General features: G+C 40.4%; 1 protein-coding gene across 1 annotated transcript in view; it reads left to right on the plus strand.

Moving 5' to 3' along the window:
* The window catches only part of LOC134800692 (oxysterol-binding protein-related protein 3-like), a 53,979-nt gene extending 31,202 nt beyond the window's left edge, over window positions 1-22,777 (plus strand). Inside the window, exons 11-24 of the mRNA XM_063773188.1 lie at window positions 2,026-2,198; window positions 3,317-3,431; window positions 4,348-4,436; window positions 6,995-7,129; window positions 8,040-8,136; window positions 8,774-8,979; window positions 9,789-10,001; window positions 11,591-11,761; window positions 13,449-13,562; window positions 14,166-14,295; window positions 15,903-16,017; window positions 16,990-17,112; window positions 20,731-20,845; window positions 22,607-22,777. Coding sequence (XP_063629258.1) covers window positions 2,026-2,198; window positions 3,317-3,431; window positions 4,348-4,436; window positions 6,995-7,129; window positions 8,040-8,136; window positions 8,774-8,979; window positions 9,789-10,001; window positions 11,591-11,761; window positions 13,449-13,562; window positions 14,166-14,295; window positions 15,903-16,017; window positions 16,990-17,112; window positions 20,731-20,827 — 1,778 coding nt within the window. The 3' untranslated portion in view covers window positions 20,828-20,845; window positions 22,607-22,777. The remainder of the gene's footprint in view (window positions 1-2,025; window positions 2,199-3,316; window positions 3,432-4,347; window positions 4,437-6,994; window positions 7,130-8,039; window positions 8,137-8,773; window positions 8,980-9,788; window positions 10,002-11,590; window positions 11,762-13,448; window positions 13,563-14,165; window positions 14,296-15,902; window positions 16,018-16,989; window positions 17,113-20,730; window positions 20,846-22,606) is intronic.
* The last annotated feature ends 250 nt before the right edge of the window (window positions 22,778-23,027 follow it).

Genomic DNA, 23,027 nt, shown 5'->3' on the forward strand with positions numbered 1-23,027 from the left:
ATTGATGGTTTAAGGGCTATGAATGGTCATATGTAACTGCGTAGCGGCACTAGTTTAGCGCGGATATAGCCTCACTGAAGATAGATAATTTTAGATTGCGTTACAAATAACCACTATTCTATAAAGCTGTATTTCCTTTTATATATATTTTTTTGCTTTCCCAAAATGTTCGCTTTAGGAAGAAGTCTAATTCAGGAAGCACGAGTATTTAGGAGGTTGTACATTTTGGGAAAGCATGCTTTTTTCGGGTTAGTGGTTAGAATCATAGTAGAAATAAACTTATACATTATCTATAAGGCATCGGGACATAATTAGTTTATGTTTAGATTTTAGAGCCGTATCTCTTCGGTTGCGAATATGTAGATTAGGAAAAAATAAGATAGATCGGTTCATTTATTATTTATACCTACTTACGTAGGTACTTACTACAGGAATCTAGTGGCAAATTACATTTAATATACATTTATTTGCAGTAAATATATTTTTAAAAGAACATCATGGTTTTCAAAGCATAACTTCTTGTATATACCAACCCAACGACCATTTGTGATCATAAACCAATTCATTCCAATTTCCAAGTCTTTGGATCTTGCATGATTTTCTTTAGTTTATTTTGCGTCACTAGTTTAGATTCTATACTTCCTTACTGTAAGTTCACATAGCATACTAGTTCAGATATTCAGATACCATATTAAGTATTATGTTGTTGATTTCTCTCGTTTATTTATTATAGAAGAATCAGAAGGGTAATATGTAAAAAAATATAATCAAATATAATTTTTTAATTCTAGTAGATAAAATTTGCTTGACTCATTTAATTGCAAACATAGATTTGAATGGCTCAAAAGCTTGGCTTTTGTAGCATTTATACGTTACTGCAGACCAGTAAACTTTTCTTTCTTTCAAGTAAGGATATTTGGCCACTTTGGCCGACATTATCTATTTGATAAGTACTGACTGTACTTACGGATAAGAGACTCATTCCTCAATAAAAACAAACAAAAAATAAAAACGTGAACTAGAAGATAAATATGTTTAAGGGTTAAATGAGAAACTGTTTTAAGAGATCAGAACAAACCATTTCCCAGTAACGAATTTTCCTTGATTACTATATTCGCAATACATAATTATTTTGTAAATTTAACACTTTTCTGAGACTTATATACACCATTTTTTTTCTCTAGTAGCTTTACTCAGTATACAAGTAGGCAAACACGTCACGTTCTCAGAACGTCCCAAAATATCCTAATGTACCTACAGTTGAGGTCAAAGATATGTTTACATTTTTTACCTTATCACAAAGGAGTAAGGTGCAAATGTGTAACATATGTAAACATATCTTTGACTTCGACTGTACGTGTACATTATAGAAAAGTACTTGTGACCGGAAAGCAGGAAGCTTGCTTTCCGGGAGTGTTTGTTCTGACTTTTGGCTGTCATAAAAAATCTGGAAAAATTTGCCATTTTATTTGTGTAAGTATAATAAAATAACGCTTTACTACTAAAAAAGAAGAAACACGAGTATCATAATGATAGCTATTGCTATCACCATGATGTGTATTGGCCATATCATCTGCAAAATAAAAGCAATTATCAAGCAATAAATGTAAACTTTCAAATAAGTATTCATACTAATTGTACCTACATAATGTGTCAACTAATGTTTATTAACGCAAGCGCCAATAATGAATTCTCATAGCCACATTAAAATCAAATAACACTATCATAAAAATCGCAACAATAAAATACTACGTCGTGCATAATGGTTTTCCATCGTATTTTCTCGGAAGAGACTGACTGAAATAGCAAAACATGTTTCCGTGAAAATACGATGGAAAATAATTATGCACTACATCTACACCTATTAGAATTTTAACTGTTTATTTCGTATACTTAGATTTAGATTTATTTATTTCATAATATGAAATTACAACATAAATTATTTTACACTAATCTATACGAATTTACACATTACATTATGGAAAGTAACTTCGTAGCATACTAATGAATCAAATCCTCTTCTAGCATGCGCAGCGGCTCGCCCGCAGTCCCTGCCCGGCGCGGAAGCCCTAAGCGTGGGCACCGGCGCAGGCCCAACGTCATTGACTAGTTTAACACCCGATCACCAGCTGAGGGAAGACTTCACTATACTGGCTAAGGATTTGGTGACGAATTTGAAGACTGTTGTTTCCACTCTGGTAAGATTCATACATATCTTCTTTTTCTTCCTCGCGTTATCCCGGCATTTTGCCACGGCTCATGGGAGCCTGGTGTCCGCTTGATAACTAATCCTAAGAATTGACGTAGGCACTAGTTTTAGGCAACCCAGACGTAGGCATACGAAAGCGACTGCCATCTGACCTTCCAACCCAGAGGGGAAACTAGGCTTTATTGGTATTAGTCCGGTTTCCTCACGGTGTTTTCCTTCACCGAAAAGCGACTAGTAAATTAAATATCAAATGATATTTCGTACATAAGTTCCGAAAAACTTATTGGTACGAGCCGGGGTTTGAACCCGCGACCTCCGGATTGAAAGTCGCACGCTCTTACCGCTAGGCCACCAGCGCTTTATATTAAAAGACATTTTATATTTACGTTTATCATTTGTAAGGAAGGCACTTTAAAAAATCTTTATCTCTTGTATTTCTTAACCTATGTACAAAGAGGATTTGAAGAAGAGAGTTACTGTCATGGTAAATTATGTAGCTACAGTTCATTTACTGCCATCTTTCGACAGAAGATTAAACCTGTTTGAACGCCATTTGATTTTGATCCTTATTCTTTAATGTGTTAATTTTTTAAATATTAATATTCACGCCATCTACTCGAGCATAGGCTGAAGGTTGTGGCGCCATCGCTCGAAAACATGGAACCATACCTTTGGCCTATAGTCGAGTAGATGGCGTGAATATTAATATTTAATAAGTTAACACATATCACTGAAATAATAAGGATCAAAGTCAAATGGCGTTCTAACAGTTTTATGTTCTGTCGAAAGATGGCAGTAAATTTACATTGGCTACATAATTTACTTTGACAATCCGTCTCTATAGACTTTATTCTCTTTGCTATGTAGAAGTATACATATACCTATGTTCAGTGGATCGATTTCGACCCGATGAAATAAAAAACTGCCTCAATGCCAAACTTCAAACCAATAATAACTAGGTCTGCAGACTTTGAAAAGTTACGCTAGACGCGATGCATGTTAATGTTGTTTTTTCAAAATTAATGGATTTAATGGGGAAGAGGCTTGCAAATCCACTGACAGACAATAGTTATAGAACGCCATGTCAACCGTGTGGCCTCATTGTAGGTGGTGGAACGCGGGCGGCTCCGCGCCGCCATGGAGGCGGCCGAGACGCCGGCGGCGGGCGGCGTGGTGGCGGCGCTGCGGACCAACCTCAGCTCCGCGCTGCAACAGAATTCTGGTGAGCACTGTTTCAAATGTATACATTGTAGTTCTTGGTGCCTATAATAGGGTATTAGACTGTATTTAAAATAAATTATTTTACACCATGCAAGAAATAAAGCACCTGAAGATTCATAGAGAAACGTAGACGGCAGTTATTTTTAGACACAATTTCTATTTACAAACCCGTTATAAAACTATAAAGAGTAGGTAATTTGATCGCTATCTAGATCGCATGCTAGTGTTTCATAAAAATTCCATAGTAGAAAATCGTTTTGACAGTTCGAAAAAAGAAACTGATTTGACTAGTAGTCAAATACCCTATTTAAAATGAAAAGCCAGCTTCTTTCTCGCTCCGTCTAGCCTTATCCCATCATTTAAGGTCGGCTCTCTTAGTCCTTCTTTAAAACATGTGGCTTTCCATCAGAGAAGGGTTCTTGTGCACATGGAGTATAAAGACTAGAGATGGGCCGAATATTCGGTAGTCGGCATATTTTTCAATGTTCGTATTCGGCCGAATAGTTCGGTTCGAACTGCCGAATATTTACCGAATATACAAATTATTTTTTAAGGGCGTCCGCTAGCTGGCGTAGGTGCACTTCGCGGTCAGGCATGAGACGGTTCCGTTTGTTTTCTTAAACATTCCCGGCCGGTCCAGAGGAGGAAAGGTCAAAAACACGAGGAGTGCAGATCGCAGACCCGTATGAACTTGTTTTCAGCGTTTTACGCAGCTTTAGCTCAACCGAATATTCGGCTGAATATTCGTATTCGATATGATTCGTATTCGGCATAGTCCATATTTGGCCCATCTCTAATAAGGAACTTTCACGCATGGAACGCCACATATGTCGCCATCTACATAGTTCGGAGTCAAACTCATTTGCTTATAATAGACACGTTAACACCGAGTACCTATAAAATAATGACGTATGAAGTGTTAAACACAGAACTGCGCTCGCGGCTGTCGCGGATTCACGACGCGTCAGACCTCGCCGAGATATCGTCCGTCAATAACTCGGATCAAGTAAGTATGCCTATGTTATCGTCATTTGTTTATATATCTTTGGGCAAATGTTCCTCTTAAAAGCGAGATGAAAATGCAGAAAAATTTTGGAAGTTTCTAAAAACTTACACGACAATTTATTTTAAAGCAAGTATTAGCCATTCAAAAATATTCTTGTGGGAATTTTTCAAAAAAATATTATCACATATTATCCGAAATAAATATATTAAATAAACATTATTTAGATGGGCAGAAGGAATATTTAACAAAGCGTGGTCTTGACATCTTTTCGTTGTTTACTAAATTTCTTCGAGCAACACCGGCTTCCGACACATCGGAAGGGAGGGGCCCAAGCGATATCTTACCTTACAAATCTTTCTGCCATTTTTTGCGGGGGGAAAGGTGCACACAGTCGCACTTCTCACACACTTACATACAAAATCCAATCTGTAATGACGACACAAATACATAGAAAATGACACACGTCAAAGACAAATCTTGCAAACCTCGATTTCTTTTTGTGTACGGACGAGTCACAAGTGTCACAACACGCACACTAACACATTCACGTCGAAGAATTTTATTGTATTCTGAGAGATGAGAAGTCGGATTTGTCGCTCGACCAATCCGCAATTTGTACTGGGCGAGCAAAATCGATAAATCCAACAATTATATGAGACTAAAATATATTGTGTTTAAATGTAATTAAACGTATGGTATGAAAAAAAATATTAGATGTGAAATGTAAATTCCTTCCTTCCTTCCTTCTTTGTGTAAATTTGATGTCCCCAACCTCTTTTTACAACAAAAAAACCGAGCGATTAGGCATTTTTTCTGCTGCTGTGTTCACGCGCGCGTCTGGATTCGGTCTAGTGTAAAATCCGAGCGCAAGTAGTTTTATTACCCGCGTTAGATCAGTTGATCTTGTACCTAGGCAGAGGGGAAATAGTGCGAATGCCGCCTCCCTTCCGTGTTGCTCGAAGCTAAATTTATATTTCTGAGAACATCGTACCTTGTCACAGTGACAGTCAATATGAAAGTCGCTAGGGACCTCATACTATTGTCCCTGTGACAAGGTACGAAATGGTACTGACATAAAAGTTCCTTGACCCTACATAGATCTTATTTGAACGAGATATAATTATCTATCAATGTTACAGATGTAGTGCATACTTATTTTCCATCGTATTTTCACAGAAACGTACGAACGTGTCTTGCTATATCAATCAGTCTCGGTACAAAAAGTACTGACGTTGACTGAAGTAGCATAGGCGCCATTCATTTATTACGTAAGCTAATTTAGGGGGGAAGAGGAGTTTTGATAGGTCTTATGTAAGATCACAAAAGTGCGCAGTTTTGATTATACTTTGAAATATCGCGTGCGTCCGAGCGAGTTTAAAACTTTCAAATGAACCCAAAGTTGATTAATATCAAAAACAGTAAGTTTTAGTACCTCAGCAGCTACAAAAAACGTTCCTTTTATTTTTCTTTGAAAATCACAATTAAAACACACCCAATGTGTAGTAGTTTTTTGTTTAGATTCTTACGTAATAAATATTAAACAGGGGGGAGGGGGTCGGCCTTTCCTTATTTTTTCTTACATAGACCACCCAGGGGGTCAAAAACTGGCAAAAATCATCTTACGTAATAAATGAATGGCGCCATGACAAATGCTAACGTTTCCGAGAAAATACGATGGAAAACTATAATACACTACATCTGTTGAGTTATATGCTGTTGTTGTTCTGTGTATGTAACTTTCTGAATATGAACAGTTTTGATTGATTCACGGTTAGTTCCACTAGACTTATATCGACCGGGATTTATATGATTCTATGAACAAGAGGCATGTAACTGCGTCGAAATATCGGGAGCTCGAAAACAATACAAAAGGTAATCACGGTTCATATCCCGGTCGATATAAGTCTAGTGTTTCTGAACATGAACAGCAAGCAATGTAATTAAAGTCCACCTTACAGCAGGCGACGCGGCCGTTCCCTCAATCTCTGAGCTACAGCTCTTCATGTGTGTCGGCTTCCGAGTTTTTCGACGCCGAGGAGCATGACGAACTCAAACCAGCGGAGATCATCACCACTGATGAGGTGAGTTAATAATTAAAGTCCACCTTACAGCAGGCGACGCGGTCGTTCCCTCAATCTCTGAGCTACAGCTCTTCATGTGTGTCGGCTTCCGAGTTCTTCGACGGTGAGGAACATGATGAACTCAAACCAGCGGAGATTATCACCACTGATGAGGTGAGTTAATAATTAAAGTCAACCTTACAGCAGGCGACGCGGCCGTTCCCTCAATCTCTGAGCTACAGCTCTTCATGTGTGTCGGCTTCCGAGTTCTTCGACGCTGAGGAACATGACGAACTCAAACCAGCGGAGATTATCACCACTGATGAGGTGAGTTAATAATTAAAGTCCACCTTACAGCAGGCGACGCGGCCGTTCCCTCAATCTCTGAGCTACAGCTCTTCATGTGTGTCGGCTTCCGAGTTCTTCGACGCCGAGGAGCATGACGAACTCAAACCAGCGGAGATCATCACCACTGATGAGGTGAGTTAATAATTAAAGTCCACCTTACAGCAGGCGACGCGGCCGTTCCCTCAATCTCTGAGCTACAGCTCTTCATGCGTGTCGGCTTCCGAGTTCTTCGACGCTGAGGAACATGACGAACTCAAACCAGGGGAGATTATCACCACTGATGAGGTGAGTTAATAATTAAATTAATACTAGCGACCCGCCCCGGCTTGCACAAAACCATTACAAATTACTTTTACACTTAAACCTTCCTCAAGAATCACTCTATTGATAAGTGAAAACAGCATGAAAATCCGTTCAGTAGTTTTTGAGTTTATCGCGAACAAACATACAAACAAACAGACGCGGCGGGGGACTTTGTTATGTAAGGTGTATTTTTTAGTGAAGAGCTCAACGAGGGTGTGGAGTGTTAAGCTCTGTTTTCCTATGATAGAGGTGCCCCCATATAGCGGCCGTCTCCAAGTCTCCATACAAAATATTTGGCTGTCGAAAAGTGCTCAGTTTGTGCACTGGACAATAAATGATCATAGTTTACTAGATCCCAAAAGAAAAGGATGACTCACGTTAGACCGGGCCGTGGCCGGGTCGGAGCTTCCGGAGCTTCGTTTTCTATGGAAAGCACCACGTGATCACCGATCAGCCATAGAAAATGACATATTGGACGCCTCGGTCCGGGCACGGCCCGGTCTAACGTGAGTCATCCTATAATCAAAATAGTGGCTATTGTTAAATTGGATCCATTTCGTGACAGATGGCTTGATGCCAGGTTATGTAGGTATGATGTATAGCAAAAATGACCTCCCTATTATTTAATTTTTAACACTTTGAAGTTGTAGTCATCAACGCTATGTATATTCAACTTTATGTACACTCGTGCTTAGTATCCAGTATACATAGATCAGGTCGAGCCTAACATTTGTTTGATTTACATCCTTCCTAATGCCATCCGTACATGGCGACCGTGACAGTTTATCGACCCTCGTTGGTCCACGTGCCGTAGTGAGATTTTTTTTGACTTGCAATATTTTTTTTGAACGTTCTGCTTGTGTACTTCCTTTGATAAAATGTTGTATTCCAGGCGGGTGTGATAGAGCTGGACGGTGACTCCTCCTCCGAAGCCGGTTCGTTAAGCAGCGAGGAGGGCTCGGCCAGCTCCGACAACTCAGATGGTGCGAGTGAGTCCGCTTATCTGTGTTGTGGCTTGTGTCTTATCTTCTAACTAGCGACCTGCCCCGGCTTCGCACGGGGTAACAAATAAACCTAAACCTTCCTCAAAAATCACTCTATTGATAGGTGATAACACATAAAAATCCGTTCAGTAGTTTTTGAGTTTATCGCGAACACACATACGCACAAACTGACCTGTACTGTAAGTTTAAAAGATAAAAAAGGCGGCAATTTACATTTTTATTTATTCTCGTTCGTTCCGATTGTTATATCCTCAAAAATAAAAATGACATCAAGTGACGAGAGCGATAGGGAAATTATGGACTGTACTCCGCCTAATTTAAGAGAGGAAGCCAACTTAGCTATGCGTAATATGCTCCCGGAAAAAAGCAAATAAATCTACATGAAAAATTACGACGCATTCATAAATTGGCAAAAAGAAACCAAGACAAAGCTCTTTTTCGGAGAATAATATTTTATTACAATGTTTGAGAAAAGCACTATACAATCCTTGGCCGGAACATGGATTGCAAGACTCGCTTTATCCGGTCTCGTCTATGACTCGGCCGTCTACCGCAATCTCGTCCTGCAATCCCTTACTTCACGGCCTCTGCAGTAATCTATTATTATTTATTAATTTTCCAGCATCAGCAGTGATCCCAGCAGAAAGGACCCCACTCCAGAACGGTTCAGAACTAACCACCAACTACACGCGCCGCTCGCGGCTACCGTGTCCCAGACCCACGCCAGCCTCGCCGAGCCTGTGGAACCTGCTGTACAAGAATATTGGGAAGGATCTCAGCCAGATATCCATGCCGGTTACTATTAATGAACCTCTAAATATGCTGCAGGTCAGTACATAATTTGACTTTCATAAGGTAGCAAGCATTAGGAAGTAACACACACTCAAAAGCTTTGTGGTAGTAGTTTATGTTACTGCTTCATAATGAAAGGCATTAAAACATACACGAGTATTTAATGCCTAATTAGGCATACCTAGTTAGGTATGTAGTTACATACACTGCTTTATTTACACACATTATAAGCTCTCTATGATGTGTTCAGGAACCGCATGTTACAACACTGCCATTGCGGAATTTGATCACACACTTAATAAAACGTCATGACGATGGGATCACTATTCGCCGACTTTCGTTCTTTGTCGACTATTTCAATTTTCTTACTCTTAGTTATAGTTTTACCGACTTTTTCATAATTAGGTACAGTCGCCATCAGATATATCAAAACGGCCAAGGTGATCGCAAATATCAGAACATGCCTCTATTGTCAAGACGTTGAAGTGCTTGTTCAGATATGTTTGAGCACCTTGGCCGCTGCGATATATCTGATAATGTAGTAATTTCTTAATGCAAACAAAATAAAACTAATACACCTGCGATTATACGTTAGAGGTTTGTATTCATTTCTATATTTCTTATGACTCTAATTAGAACGCAATAGGTAATGTAAGTTAGCAACTGTCAAATTCCAGTATTTGTAGATGGTCGGCTTAATGCGAAGTAAAAATATATAAAAAAAGTTTGCAAAACTAAAAGTATGAAAATTGAAATAGTCGTCAAGAACGAAAGTCGGCGAATAGTGATCACATCGTCATGACACTTATGAGCCATAAATATTTACCTGAAACCTTTGTCCATAGCGCCTCTGCGAAGAGCTAGAATACTCCGAGCTCCTCGATTCGGCGTCCTCATGCAACAATGATCTAGAGCGCATGTCGCTAATAGCGGCGTTCGCGGTGAGCGCGTACGCGGCGTCCGCGCACCGCGCGGCGTCCAAGCCGTTCAACCCGCTGCTCGCCGAGACCTACGAGTACGTGCGGGGAGAGAGGGACTTCCGGTTCATCGCGGAACAGGTGCGGTAACACACGCTCTCTGGCAACCCCAACCCCAACCCCCCCCCCATCTCCTCTCGTCTCTGGCAACCCCATATAGCGTTCGCGGTGAGCGCGTACGCGGCGTCGGCGCACCGCGCGGCGTCCAAGCCGTTCAACCCGCCGCTGGCCGAGACCTACGAGTACGTGCGCGGGGAGAGGGACTTCCGGTTCATTGCTGAACAGGTGCGGTAACACGTCATGCTCTCTGGCAACCCCATATATTTTTATTATATGAGGATTTAGTACACAATCTTATACTTACCTTTAAACGAGCAATTCTTGTATATTTATATATTTCGGGGATTTCGATAAAATTTGCTATATGCGGGTTTTCGGGGGCGAAAAATCGATCTAGCTAGGTCTTATCTCTGGGAAAACGGGCATTTTTGAGTTGGTTTTCCGAGCAAAGCTCGGTCTCCCAGATATTTAGTACTTATATAAAACAGAATTATACCTCTTTACTTTATGAGAAAAATCAGAAATGAAGTTGGGGTTGCTCTATGTTGCTCGTTTTCTAAAATTAAATTCGGTAGGGGTTATTTGTTAGATGTTCTACAGCAACCCCAACTTCATTTGGCTTTTACTCCCAGACTAAAGACGTACAATTATTTTTTTTCATGTAGGTACAGTCAAAGAATTTAATTCCTGTACCATTTCGTATCTTGTCACAGTGACGAGTGTGTACTGTCTCTTCCGAAAATCGTTTTTTCCAGATGCGATTTTTGCCATTCGCAATTTTTACCATTTTATTTTTTCTCAATAGCTTCCTTTCCCGAAAGCATTTCTAACCATTCGCATATTTTACCATTAATTTTATTTTCCAGTAGCTTATTTTCCTAATAGGTTTTCTAACTATTCGCATAATTTGGATATGTATTCTTATTATAATATACGAGACACTAACTAAAAAATAACTTCTTTTTGTAAATGAATATCGTACAATAAAATAAGTCGGTTCTGGCGCTCCCCGGCCGCTGCCGAGGCACGCTCGCTTCGCTCGCTCGGCTTCACGTACTGTTTTGCTCGCAGTTCACCTAACACACTCCTCCTCGCTTCGCTCGTCGTCGCACCTATCTATTTTCTGTCTTCCGTGATTGTAATCAAATGAAATATAGTGGAAAATTATGCGAATGGTTAGAAAACCTATTAGTAAATTAAGCTATTGGAAAATTAAAATAATGGGAAAATATGCGAATGGTTAGAAATGCTTTCGGGAAAGGAAGCTATTGAGAAAAAATAAAATGGTAAAAATTGCGAATGGCAAAAATCGCAATCTGGAAAAAACGATTTTCGGAAGAGACAGTACACACTCCGATTTCATATGCGCACACACATGCGAATGGTTAAATATGACTTCGGAAGAGGAAGCTATCGAGAAAAAGTAAAATGGTAAAAATTGCGAATGGCAAAAATATCAATCAAAACGATTGGTATTTTGTAAAAAACGGTTTTCGGAAGAGACAGTACACACTCCGAAATAGGACTGAAATTAAATAATTTGACCGTACAATAAATAACATGTATTGTATAGTGTAATTATTCCCTCAAAAACAATAACATATTTTCAGGTGTCCCACCATCCGCCGATATCAGCTTGCCACGCGGAATCCCCTCGCTGGACATTCTGGCAGGAGGCTCGCATTAAGACCAAGTTCTGGGGCAAATCTATGGAGTTCCAGCCTACTGGACGAGTCCACGTGCGACTGACGCCATCTGGCGATCATTACAGCTGGAATAAGGTTAGTTAATTGATTAAGTATGGTCAGAGATATATATAACTCCGTATAAGATAAATAAAGTCTAAGAAAAAAACGTGCCTCGGACGGCCAAGGAAAAGTCATTCTCGAATAGATGGCGCCATTACCTTTGGCCTATTCTCGGCTAGATGGCGTTAACGACACCGCTTGGTATTTAACAATTTTAACACATATCAGTGAAAGAACATGGGTCAGTATGGAACAATAAAAAATAAGAATCATTTATCCGTAAACATATTTTGATTATTTTATACATTTTCAATTTTATTTTAAGTTTTAATCGTGTGTCGATAGATGGCAGTAAATGTACCGTGACTACAAAATTGACAATGACAGGACCCCTCTATACTATCTATTCTCTTTGGTATGGTATAGGGAATATTAGGCAAAGCTCTGCGTAGGTGGCACCACTAGCACATACAGTAAACAAACCTTATTGACATCATCAATGACACATCATGCGTCACTAGGTCAATCATATAACCTACCGTGAAACACGACAGTCGAAAGTTCGGTTTCTGACTCTCTATCACTCTTGCTTATTCGATCGATAAAGAGGCAGATAACTAAATTTCGATTTTCGCGTTTCGCGGTAGGCCACCTGTAAACAAACCGCCTTTATGCATCAATGTCATAGTGAAAACTTGTCAAAAAACTTTTTAAGGCCTAGTATCTATTAAAACATGGTCTTCTCTTCCCAGAGTGACACAAGCCTACGTCACAATAACATTGCCACTTTATATAGCGCTATCGCATATTATCATACAGCGCTGTCGCATGATGACGTAGGCTTGTGTCAGTCACGTGGTCGGAAGAGAGTACCAGGCGGAGTATATTATTATACCGTGCACCTGTCCAATGTGTATTTGCATCTCACATTTTGTTTAGTGAGAGAGTGAGACGCAATGCACACTTTTTCATAGGAAAAAGATAGGTCGTTAATACCAAAGAGAATTTGAAATAGAGAGTTATTGTCATGGTAAATTATGTAGCTATAGTACATTTACTGCCATCTTTCCACAGAAGATAAAAACTGTTAGAACGCCATTTGACTTTGATCATTATTCTTTCACTGATATGTGTTAACTTGTTAAATTTTAATATTAACGCCATCTACTTGAGCGTAGGCTAAAGGTTATGGCGCATCGCTCGAAAACATTGCACCATACCTTTGGCCTATTATAGAGTCGAGTAGATGGCGCTAATATTAATATTTAATAAGTTAACACATATCAGTGAAAGAATAAGGATCAAAGTCAAATGGCGTTCTAACAGTGTTAATCTTCTGTCAAAAGATGGCAGTAAATTTACAGTGGCTACATAATTTACTTTGACAATCTGCCTCTATACACTCTATTCTCTTTGTTAATACGTATACTGTCACACTTGGCATCCCCCCTCCCTCTGTTGCTATGACGTAATATGTGGACGAACCCTTAGCAGGCGTGGCTCACTCCGCGATTTCGTCGCTTTGCTATAGGTAGCTAAAAGTACATCCGTTCCACACCAATTTTGGTGGCTAGCCATAAGCCGCGCGTGGCGCTGTCGCCACCTAGCGGACATATCTGTCCTGATCGTAACAGACGCGTTTTGTTAGAGAGTGAGTCTTCTGTACCTAGTACTATTATTTATTCTGTGCCCTTAGCCAACGAATGGTATTTTGTTCTAGGTGACGACGTGCGTCCATAATTTGTTCGGTGGGCAGCGGTGGGTCGACCAGTACGGCGACATGCATATCGTGTGCCACGGCACTGATATTACTTGCAAACTGCAGTTCATCAAGGTATGTTTCATTTTTTTAGGGTTCCGTAGCCAAATGGCAAAAAACGGAACCCTTATGGATTCGTCATGTCTGTCTGTCTGTCCGTGTATGTCACAGCTACTTTTTTCCGAAACTATAAGAACTATACTGTTGAAACTTGGTAAGTAGATGTATTCTGTGAACCGCATTAAGATTTTCACACAAAAATAGAAAAAAAAAACAATACATTTTGGGGGTTCCCCATACTTAGAACTGAAACACAATTTTTTTTTTCATCATACCCATACGTGTGGGAGAGACACTTCCAAAGTGGTAAAATGTGTCCCCCCCCCCCTGTAACTTTTAAAATAAGAGAATGATAAAACTAAAAAAACTATATGATGTACATTACCATGCAAACTTCCACCGAAAATTGGTTTGAACGAGATCTGGTAAGTAGTTTTTTTTAATACGTCATAAATCGTAAGCCGCAATTTTATTATGTTACTTGCTGCTACGGAACCCTTCATGGGCGAGTCCGACTCGCACTTGGCCGCTTTTTTATAAAAACAGTCATACATTCATGAGGCTAATTGGTGAAAATGATGACTATACTCGTATACATATGTTGATAACTTGTTACAGGCGAGTTCCTGGTCATCGAGTCGCCACGAGGTGCGAGGGGTGGTGGCGGTGGGGGGGCAGCCGCGCATGCGTCTGCAAGGGCGCTGGTCCGAGGGGCTGCAGGGGGGGGAACGGACGCTTTGGAGACCAGGTAACCTATACTCCTGCTTATTCATGAACTCCTGGTCACGAGGTGCGAGGGGTGGTGGCGGTGGGGGGGCAGCCGCGCATGCGTCTGCAAGGTCGCTGGTCCGAGGGGCTGCAGGGGGGGGAACGGACGCTTTGGAGACCAGGTAACCTATACTCCTGCTTATTCATGAACTCCTGGTCACGAGGTGCGAGGGGTGGTGGCGGTGGGGGGGCAGCCGCGCATGCGTCTGCAAGGGCGCTGGTCCGAGGGGCTGCAGGGGGGGGAACGGACGCTTTGGAGACCAGGTAACCCATACTCCTGCTTATTCATGAACTCCTGGTCACGAGGTGCGAGGGGTGGTGGCGGTGGGGGGGCAGCCGCGCATGCGTCTGCAAGGTCGCTGGTCCGAGGGGCTGCAGGGGGGGGAACGGACGCTTTGGAGACCAGGTAACCTATACTCCTGCTTATTCATGAACTCCTGGTCACGAGGTGCGAGGGGTGGTGGCGGTGGGGGGGGCAGCCGAGCATGCGTCTGCAAGGTCGCTGGTCCGAGGGGCTGCAGGGGGGGGAACGGACGCTTTGGAGACCAGGTAACCTATACTCCTGCTTATTCATGAACTCCTGGTCACGAGGTGCGAGGGGTGGTGGCGGTGGGGGGGCAGCCGCGCATGCGTCTGCAAGGTCGCTGGTCCGAGGGGCTGCAGGGGGGGAACGGACGCTTTGGAGACCAGGTAACCTATACTCCTGCTTATTCATGAACTCCTGGTCACGAGGTGCGAGGGGTGGCGGCGGTGGGGGGGCAGCCGCGCATGCGTCTGCAAGGTCGCTGGTCCGAGGGGCTGCAGGGGGGGGGAACGGACGCTTTGGAGACCAGGTAACCTATACTCCTGCTTATTCATGAACTCCTGGTCACGAGGTGCGAGGGGTGGTGGCGGTGGGGGGGCAGCCGCGCATGCGTCTGCAAGGTCGCTGGTCCGAGGGGCTGCAGGGGGGGGAACGGACGCTTTGGAGACCAGGTAACCTATACTCCTGCTTATTCATGAACTCCTGGTCACGAGGTGCGAGGGGTGGTGGCGGTGGGGGGGCAGCCGCGCATGCGTCTGCAAGGTCGCTGGTCCGAGGGGCTGCAGGGGGGGGAACGGACGCTTTGGAGACCAAGTAACGTTTACTCCTGCTTATTCATGATCTCCTGGTTGTGTCACAAGGTGAGAGGGGTGGCAGCCGAAGTTGCTCTGGTGGGACAGACAGACGCACGAGTAATCCTATAAGGGTTCCGGTGAGGTTACGGAACCCTAAAAACCAACAAAGTTTAGCCCTTCTATAAAATATGATGTATCATTTCATTGATTTATAAAGGTGGGCCTTATATTTACGGGCACTAAAAATGGTACTAGTCTAACGGTGTCACTCACAAATTCGAGCCAATCAACTGCACAGTCTAACGCAGCAAGCGACCAATCGCGCGCGTGATGCGAACTCATCAACCAATCGCGTTGTGGCGTTAGACTGCACGACTGGCTCGAATTCGTGAGTGACACGGCTGAACTAGCACCATTCTTTGTGACCGTAAGGCCCGTCTTTATAAATATAAGTGAATGTGATGTGTATGATGTGATGTATGATTTCAGGGCCCATGCCGCCCGACTACGAGCTGTATTACGGCTTCACTCGCTTCGCTATGGAGCTTAACGAGCTGGAACCGGGAATGCGCGACGTGCTGCCATCTACTGACACTAGATTGAGGTAAAAAATAAACAATTAATCCCAAGAATTAGCGTGGGCATTAATTTTTTACGCAGTTACTGCCATCTGACCATTCCAACCCAGAAGTGAGTTTCTCAATAAGGAACTGGGAAAATGCCAATTCATGTTTCGTTAAAAAAAAATGGATGGTTATTTTATTTCTCTATACTCTATAGTATTTGTCACATAGCTGGGATGACAGCTGTCATCTCACTACGTATGGCAATTTTGCGTTTTAAAGTTATAAATTATGGAGATGACAACGGTCGCCGTACCTATGTCACAAAATTAATAATAGTACTACCGTACAGAAAGGACACTTCCTAAAATCGAAGTTTGACATCGATTCAGGGAAGTCATTATCTTATCTGTGGTCGTGCACGCAAAGGGACGTCAAGTTGCGTCAACCCTAATAATTGCTCGGAGCAATGTTGAACCGAACGAAGCCGAGAATGTCCGAAAGGAGGAGTGTCGCCCCACTGACTAAAGTGTCATTCTATGGAACTTGCTAACTTTGTAAACAAACCGCCATATTGAATTGTCTATGAATGATGAATTTACTAGTGACTTGTTTACATAGGTAGCAAGTTCCATAGAATGTCTTTTCTTTCTTCTTCTTTCTTCTTTATTAGGGGCTATATAAGGCTCCAAAGCCTATGTATCACTGCGACCATTCCTGATCTATTGTGATCGCCACCTATTACAACTCTCGATCCAACCCTGCAACTTCGAATAGCTGCAGGATCCTTTTGGTCTCGAGAGACTTTACCTCCTCCGGGCGTAATATGTGTCCGCCCAAGATTAGGTCACGAGTACGCATTAGGCAAGGGCACTCTGTGAGGATGTGCAAGGGCGTCTCCTCCGCCTCCATGCAGAGTCTGCACTGCCCTATGTCACGTTTCCCCATGGTGTGCATAGAATGTCACTTTATATGAAAATATTATAATAATTAGTTATTATTTTTGGTTGTAGACCTGACCAGCGAGCTCTAGAAGAAGGAGACGTGGATGCAGCAGAGCAATTCAAGCATGAGCTAGAGCAAGCACAGAGAGAGAGGCGCCGTGACGGCGTCGAGCACAGTCCGCTCTGGTTTAGGTATGTTTGATCTTTGACCGCTAAAGAAGTCAACTGACGCTCGGCTTCAGCTTAATATCAATCTTCGTGCATTCCGACAAAATCACGATGACACGCAGGACACTATAGAAAGATGTGGCGTTCAAAGGGTTAACCGACTTCAAGATATCTAAGGAGGATTCTCAATTTGGCAGAATCTTTATAACTACTATTAAAAAACAAGCTTTTTATGCTTTTTACAATGTTTTTTATGAATTCCCGATATTTCGGTAATGCCTTTCTTAAGGGGCCCACTGATTAACAATCCGCCGGACGGTATCGGCCTGTCAGTTACAACAAAATTTTGACATTCTATACCGTCCGGCGAACTGTTAATCAGTGGGCCCCTTTACGAGAAGTTTGTTTTATCATAGAGTAATATATGTAAAGAAAGAGTGGTAACTCCATACATCAGTTTTCTTACCAAAACGCGCGTTATTTCGTAGTCGACATCTAGCGTCATGTAGCGGAATTTATCAGTACTGCTAGTTGACAATAGATGTCGCGGCGAACGAAAACTCTAATGCTCAACAATTTTCAGCTAATATTATAACCGGATTGGAAGTCTATTTTCAACCCCTACTGCTTATAATATTAGTTGTAAATACAATATATATACAGTGGTACTACTAAAAGAAATTAATAACTAGCTTATATCTAAAATAGGCCGCTGAGGCATTGTACCAAGGATGCTTTAAATTCAATCAAGTTGTAAATTGTTTTAGTAGTACATTTTTCGTCAGGGTCATTCCATGTGATTTCAACAAATTTGAATTAAAAAGTGTGCCGCATGATTTTTGATTTGAATAAAAAAAATTGAGGATATATTTCATGGTGGCAAAAGTGCTGAACCATCACCAGTTTTTTTTTTATCTTTTATTTTCCAAGTTATGCCCATTCGAAGTTAACAGTGGGGTTAAATTCCTGCTTGTACAAAATCAGACCTAACTTTTTTTCTATAAAAGGTAACGAAATAATTATTACTTTTTTTGATTAGGTAAGAAATGTGGATATTATACTGTATGACAAAATGTATCTGAATTAACTACAAAAAAAATGGTGACCACCCGAAGTGTACACCTAATTGGTCAATTATTGCAATTTTAAATTGGTTCCTGTGCCAACCCTGGTGCATATCAAATATTACTTTTTTCTGGAATATAAAGTACTTGCCGTGTTCATCTTGTAAAATAAATATAATTGTGTTAGATCAATTACTTCTAATAGAAAAATATAAGTGAAAAATTGAGAAATTCGAAAAATGCCCGTATTTGACTCTAAAAAAATCCATGTGGAAGAGAAAATACAAATTTGATTGTAGTCCGAAAATATAGCTGATAATTTCGTTAATTAGATTTAGAAAAGAAAGTTTTGTTATTTTGCCTATTTTTTGAAATATGATTTTTTTAACATGCTACTTTTTACAACTATCGATACAAAATGTTTTATGTTATAAATTAATAAAAATGGGACGGTAATTGGTCATACGGATATTATTTACGTTTTTTATGTTCAAATAATTTTTTTGACATGACAATAATTTCATTTGTAAATTTAATGAGGGTAGAAATTCGACAATGCACTGTTACCTGACAAGGATTGTGAATCACTTGCGAATGTTTCTTAATTTAGCCGTGTAGTGAATAACCGACGCCTCCTGACTTGTTAACAAGCTTTATTTGCATGTTACATGGCTAAATTACGAACATAAGTAAACGGCCCAATAATCCTTATCGAAGTTCTATAGGAAATCGTATTTATCTAGGAGATAATGAAGTGGTGCAAACTCTTTGTAGTAAGTGCTTGTGTTATTAATAGTTGACTGTTCGTTATATATCACTGACAAGAAGAAGTATTTATTTAACAATTCAATTACTTCGACAATTTCACTGGACAAATGATCAAGCAACGGTGCATCCATTCGTTATTTACATTAAAAAGGATAACGTTATCCAGTGTAGAACATTTTGTATTATCAGCGATTGTTTAACTCACAACACCGTATCATTTTTCGCTTTCCAAAAGGTTTTGCTTGAATGCCTAAAACAATAATATGACAAATTGGAAATGATACATTATTTTAGTGATGGTGCAGCTGCACAATATAAGAACAAGAAGACTTTTGTAAACTTGTGTCATCTTTACGATGACTTCGGACTAAAAGCAGGGTGGAACTTTTTTGCCACCTCTCACGGCAAATCCCCCTGTGATGGTGCTGGCGGCACGATTAAGCGGTTGATTAGAAAAGCTAGTCTGCAACGCATCACAGGTAGTTATAACATTTTATCACCTGAAGCTACGAGTTTTGTGTGAATAAAATTCATGGGATCAAGTTCTTTTTCGTCTCAAAATCAGATGTCGAAGAAGCTGAGGTATATCTATCAGAGCGATTTAAAAATATAAGGACCATAAAAAATACACGTTCTTATCATAGCTTCGTTCCCATTTATTAAAATGAATTAAAAGTGCGACGTTATTCAACTTGAGAAAATTTTGAAGTAGCAAAGGTTTGCAAATGATGTTTTTTTTTGTATAAATATATAAAGTAAATTTCAATCGTCTGGATTTAATTGATATTTTTCCAATATTTATAAGTTTAAGGTCATATGTATTTTAATCAGCATAAATACAACAGCAGAGCGAAAATGTATGAGATGAGCAGTTTAAAAAAAATCACATTTCAAAAAATAGGCAAAATAACAAAACTGTTTTTCCTAAATCTAATTAACGAAGATATCAGCTATATTTGCTGACTAAAATCAATTTTTTATTTTATGTTCCACATGGATTTTTTTAGAGTCAAACATGAGCAATTTTCGAATTTCTCAATTTTCACTTATATTTTTCTTTTAGAATTTATTGCTCTTACACAATTATATTTATTTTAAAGATGAACACGGCAAGTACTTTATATTCCAGAAAAAAGTAATATTTGATATGCACCAGGGTTGGCACAGGAACCAATTTAAAATTGCAATAATTGGCCAATTAGGTGTACACTTCGGGTGGTCACCATTTTTTTTGTAGTTAATTCAGATACATTTTGTCATACAGTATAATATCCACATTTCTTACCTAATCAAAAAAAAGTAATAATTATTTCGTTACCTTTTATAGAAAAAAAGTTAGGTCTGATTTTGTACAAGCAGGAATTTAACCCCACTGTTAACTTCGAATGGGCATAACTTGGAAAATAAAAGATAAAAAAAAAAACTGGTGATGGTTCAGCACTTCTGCCACCATGAAGTATATCCTCAATTTTTTTTATTCAAATCAAAAATCATAGGGCACACTCGATTTGTTGAAATCACCTGGAATGACCCGTCAGTAGCTACACTTGTGACATCTGGTGCTGATAATTCCATTACTTGACGTTAGATGTCGACTACGAAATAACCCGCGTTTTGGTAAGAAAACTGTTGTATGGAGCAAACACTCTTTCTTTACTTATATGGTTTTATGTACATTCTCAGATGTCTTCTTGGAAATCTGTAGAAAATTCTTGTTGTTTGGTAAAGGATTAAATAACCATTTCAACATTTTATCCCATTTTTCTAATTTAAAGCTTTATCTTTAATGGTATGCATATGAATTTAACAGAAAAACGCTAGAAGATGGAGAAGAGACGTGGATATTCACTGGAGAGTATTGGAAGGCGCGCGAGGCGGGCTTCACCGACACGCCGCGGCTCTGGTGACCGCACTTATACATATACGTGAGTACTACTTGGGGGCTGTCCATAAATTACGTCATCGATTTTTGACGATTTTGGACCCCCCACCCCCCTAAAATCATCCAAAAAACATGCTTCGAATGACCCCGTTTCCTCCTACGTCATGCTACCATCATCCGATGTCCAGACCCCCCCCCTAATTTGAAATGACGTAATTTATGAATAGCCCCTTGGTACAGTCAGCAGCAGAAGTTGCTAAGCGGGCGAGGTGTTCAAAATGATCTTGACGCGACTTTATTGTTAAGAGAATAAGAGCGTGTCGAGGTAAATTTGAACACCTCGCCCGCTTAGCAACTTCTGCTGCTGACTGTACTACGTTGATTATTTGACTATTAAGAGCCCATCAACGTGCACACTAGCGGTACTGCTAAATAATCGTGATTATTTAAATTTAACGAGAGATATTTAAAAAAGGGCGGCCGCTGCGTACTGTATTTTGTATTTAAGTACCTTTTGAATACATCAGACTAGTTTTTATGTTTCTGGATTCGTCAATCTATGCGTCCAAAGTTAAAACGTCGGTTTTTGTTTTGAGTTCATAGATCGACGAATCCAGCAATATAAAAACTAGTCTGATGTATTCAAAAGGTACTTAAATACAAAATACAGTACGTAGCGGCCCCCCTTTTTAAATATCTTTCGTTAATTTTGAATAATCACGATTATTTAGCAGTGGCGCTAGTGTGCACGTTGATGGGCTCTTAACTCATATTTATAGACGGGTCTATCGCGAATTTATTTCATTACCTTTGTTTACCGTTTCGACACAGGTTTCACTGTTCGTTCGTTCGGCTAACTGATGTCCCAGCAAAATTTCAAACCAGAGATTTGTGCAACTACCCGACGAAAAGTGTATGAAATTTTGGGCTAGACATCACATTTTCAAACCACCCTCTGCACATAATGTTAATTATTGTCAATAGTCCGACACGCAACACTCACAATATCCACGCACACATCCGAAGATAGATCCCTTGGCTTTAACTTCTGTATCACTGGTTCCCAAGTTGGCGATAAGTTAAATCCATCCTCCCTATTAAAATTTCTGGGGTGAATTTATTATTCGCGATTCGTCTATAAATGTGAGTTAATGTGTGTTCAAAACGCGAAAGTTTTACATATTATATTTGACTATTACTCTTAGCAACATTGTAGCAATAATCATCATCATCATCATATCAGCCCTCTATCACCCACTGCTTAGTTAGGCCTCATCTCTTCTAGTACGCCACTTGTCGCGGTCCCGAGCCAATCTCGTCCAGAAGTGACCCGCAATCTTCCGAATGTCGTCCACCCAACGAGCCAACGGACACCAGGCACGCCTTTCGTCTGAAAGCGGCCACCATTCCGTTAACATTACATACATTAATCACTAATATTAACAATAGGGGGTATTACTGCAATGTTCTGCCGCCAGAGTGCAGCACTAATTTAGCTAGTAAACCATAGAGTAACTTATACAGACTGTGCCTTAAACTGTTGACATGTTTTCACAGACAATAAAATATGACATTGATGCATCACGGCGGTTTATTAACAAGGGCCTACCTGGAAACGCGAAAATCGAAGTTATCTGTCTCTTTATCGCTCGAATATGCATGTGATAGAGAGGTTAGATAACGAAATTTCGATTTTCTTGTTTCGCGGTAGACCCCCAGATTGTGATGGATTGTGGTAGTAGCGCCCCCTACGCAGAGTTTCGCGTAATATTCCCTATTGCTAAAATACACATTTTTGTTCCAGCGTTTGCCGCAATGCGAGGTGCTCTGCTAGGTTGTGTCGCTTCGCTTAGCGTTCAATTAGGAGCTTTACACGACTATAGGCTTTATCGTCAATAATTCTTCTACTCTATGTATACTGTAAGGCCGAGGCGTTGAGGCGAGAATCGTCTGCGGATTGTGGGGTCTACTTTTTTTGTCACTTAATATGAAATCCTCTAAGGAATATAAAATTTCATCCAGTTCACGTATTCTTCATAGTTTTTTTGGCAAAATAAAAAAAATCGTGAGTTCAAGCCTCGAATGGGGTAGTTAGAAAATGCCCTTAGAAAAAAATACAAAAAGAGGGTGTAAAATTATGTATCTTGTATAAGATAATTTTCTTGTATAAGATACAAGAAAAAAAATTTTTTGGCATCAAAGGCTTTCAATGGCACGACCGGGCG

The sequence above is a fragment of the Cydia splendana genome, chromosome 20, assembly GCF_910591565.1.
Source record: "Cydia splendana chromosome 20, ilCydSple1.2, whole genome shotgun sequence".
Lineage (NCBI taxonomy): Eukaryota > Metazoa > Arthropoda > Insecta > Lepidoptera > Tortricidae > Cydia > Cydia splendana.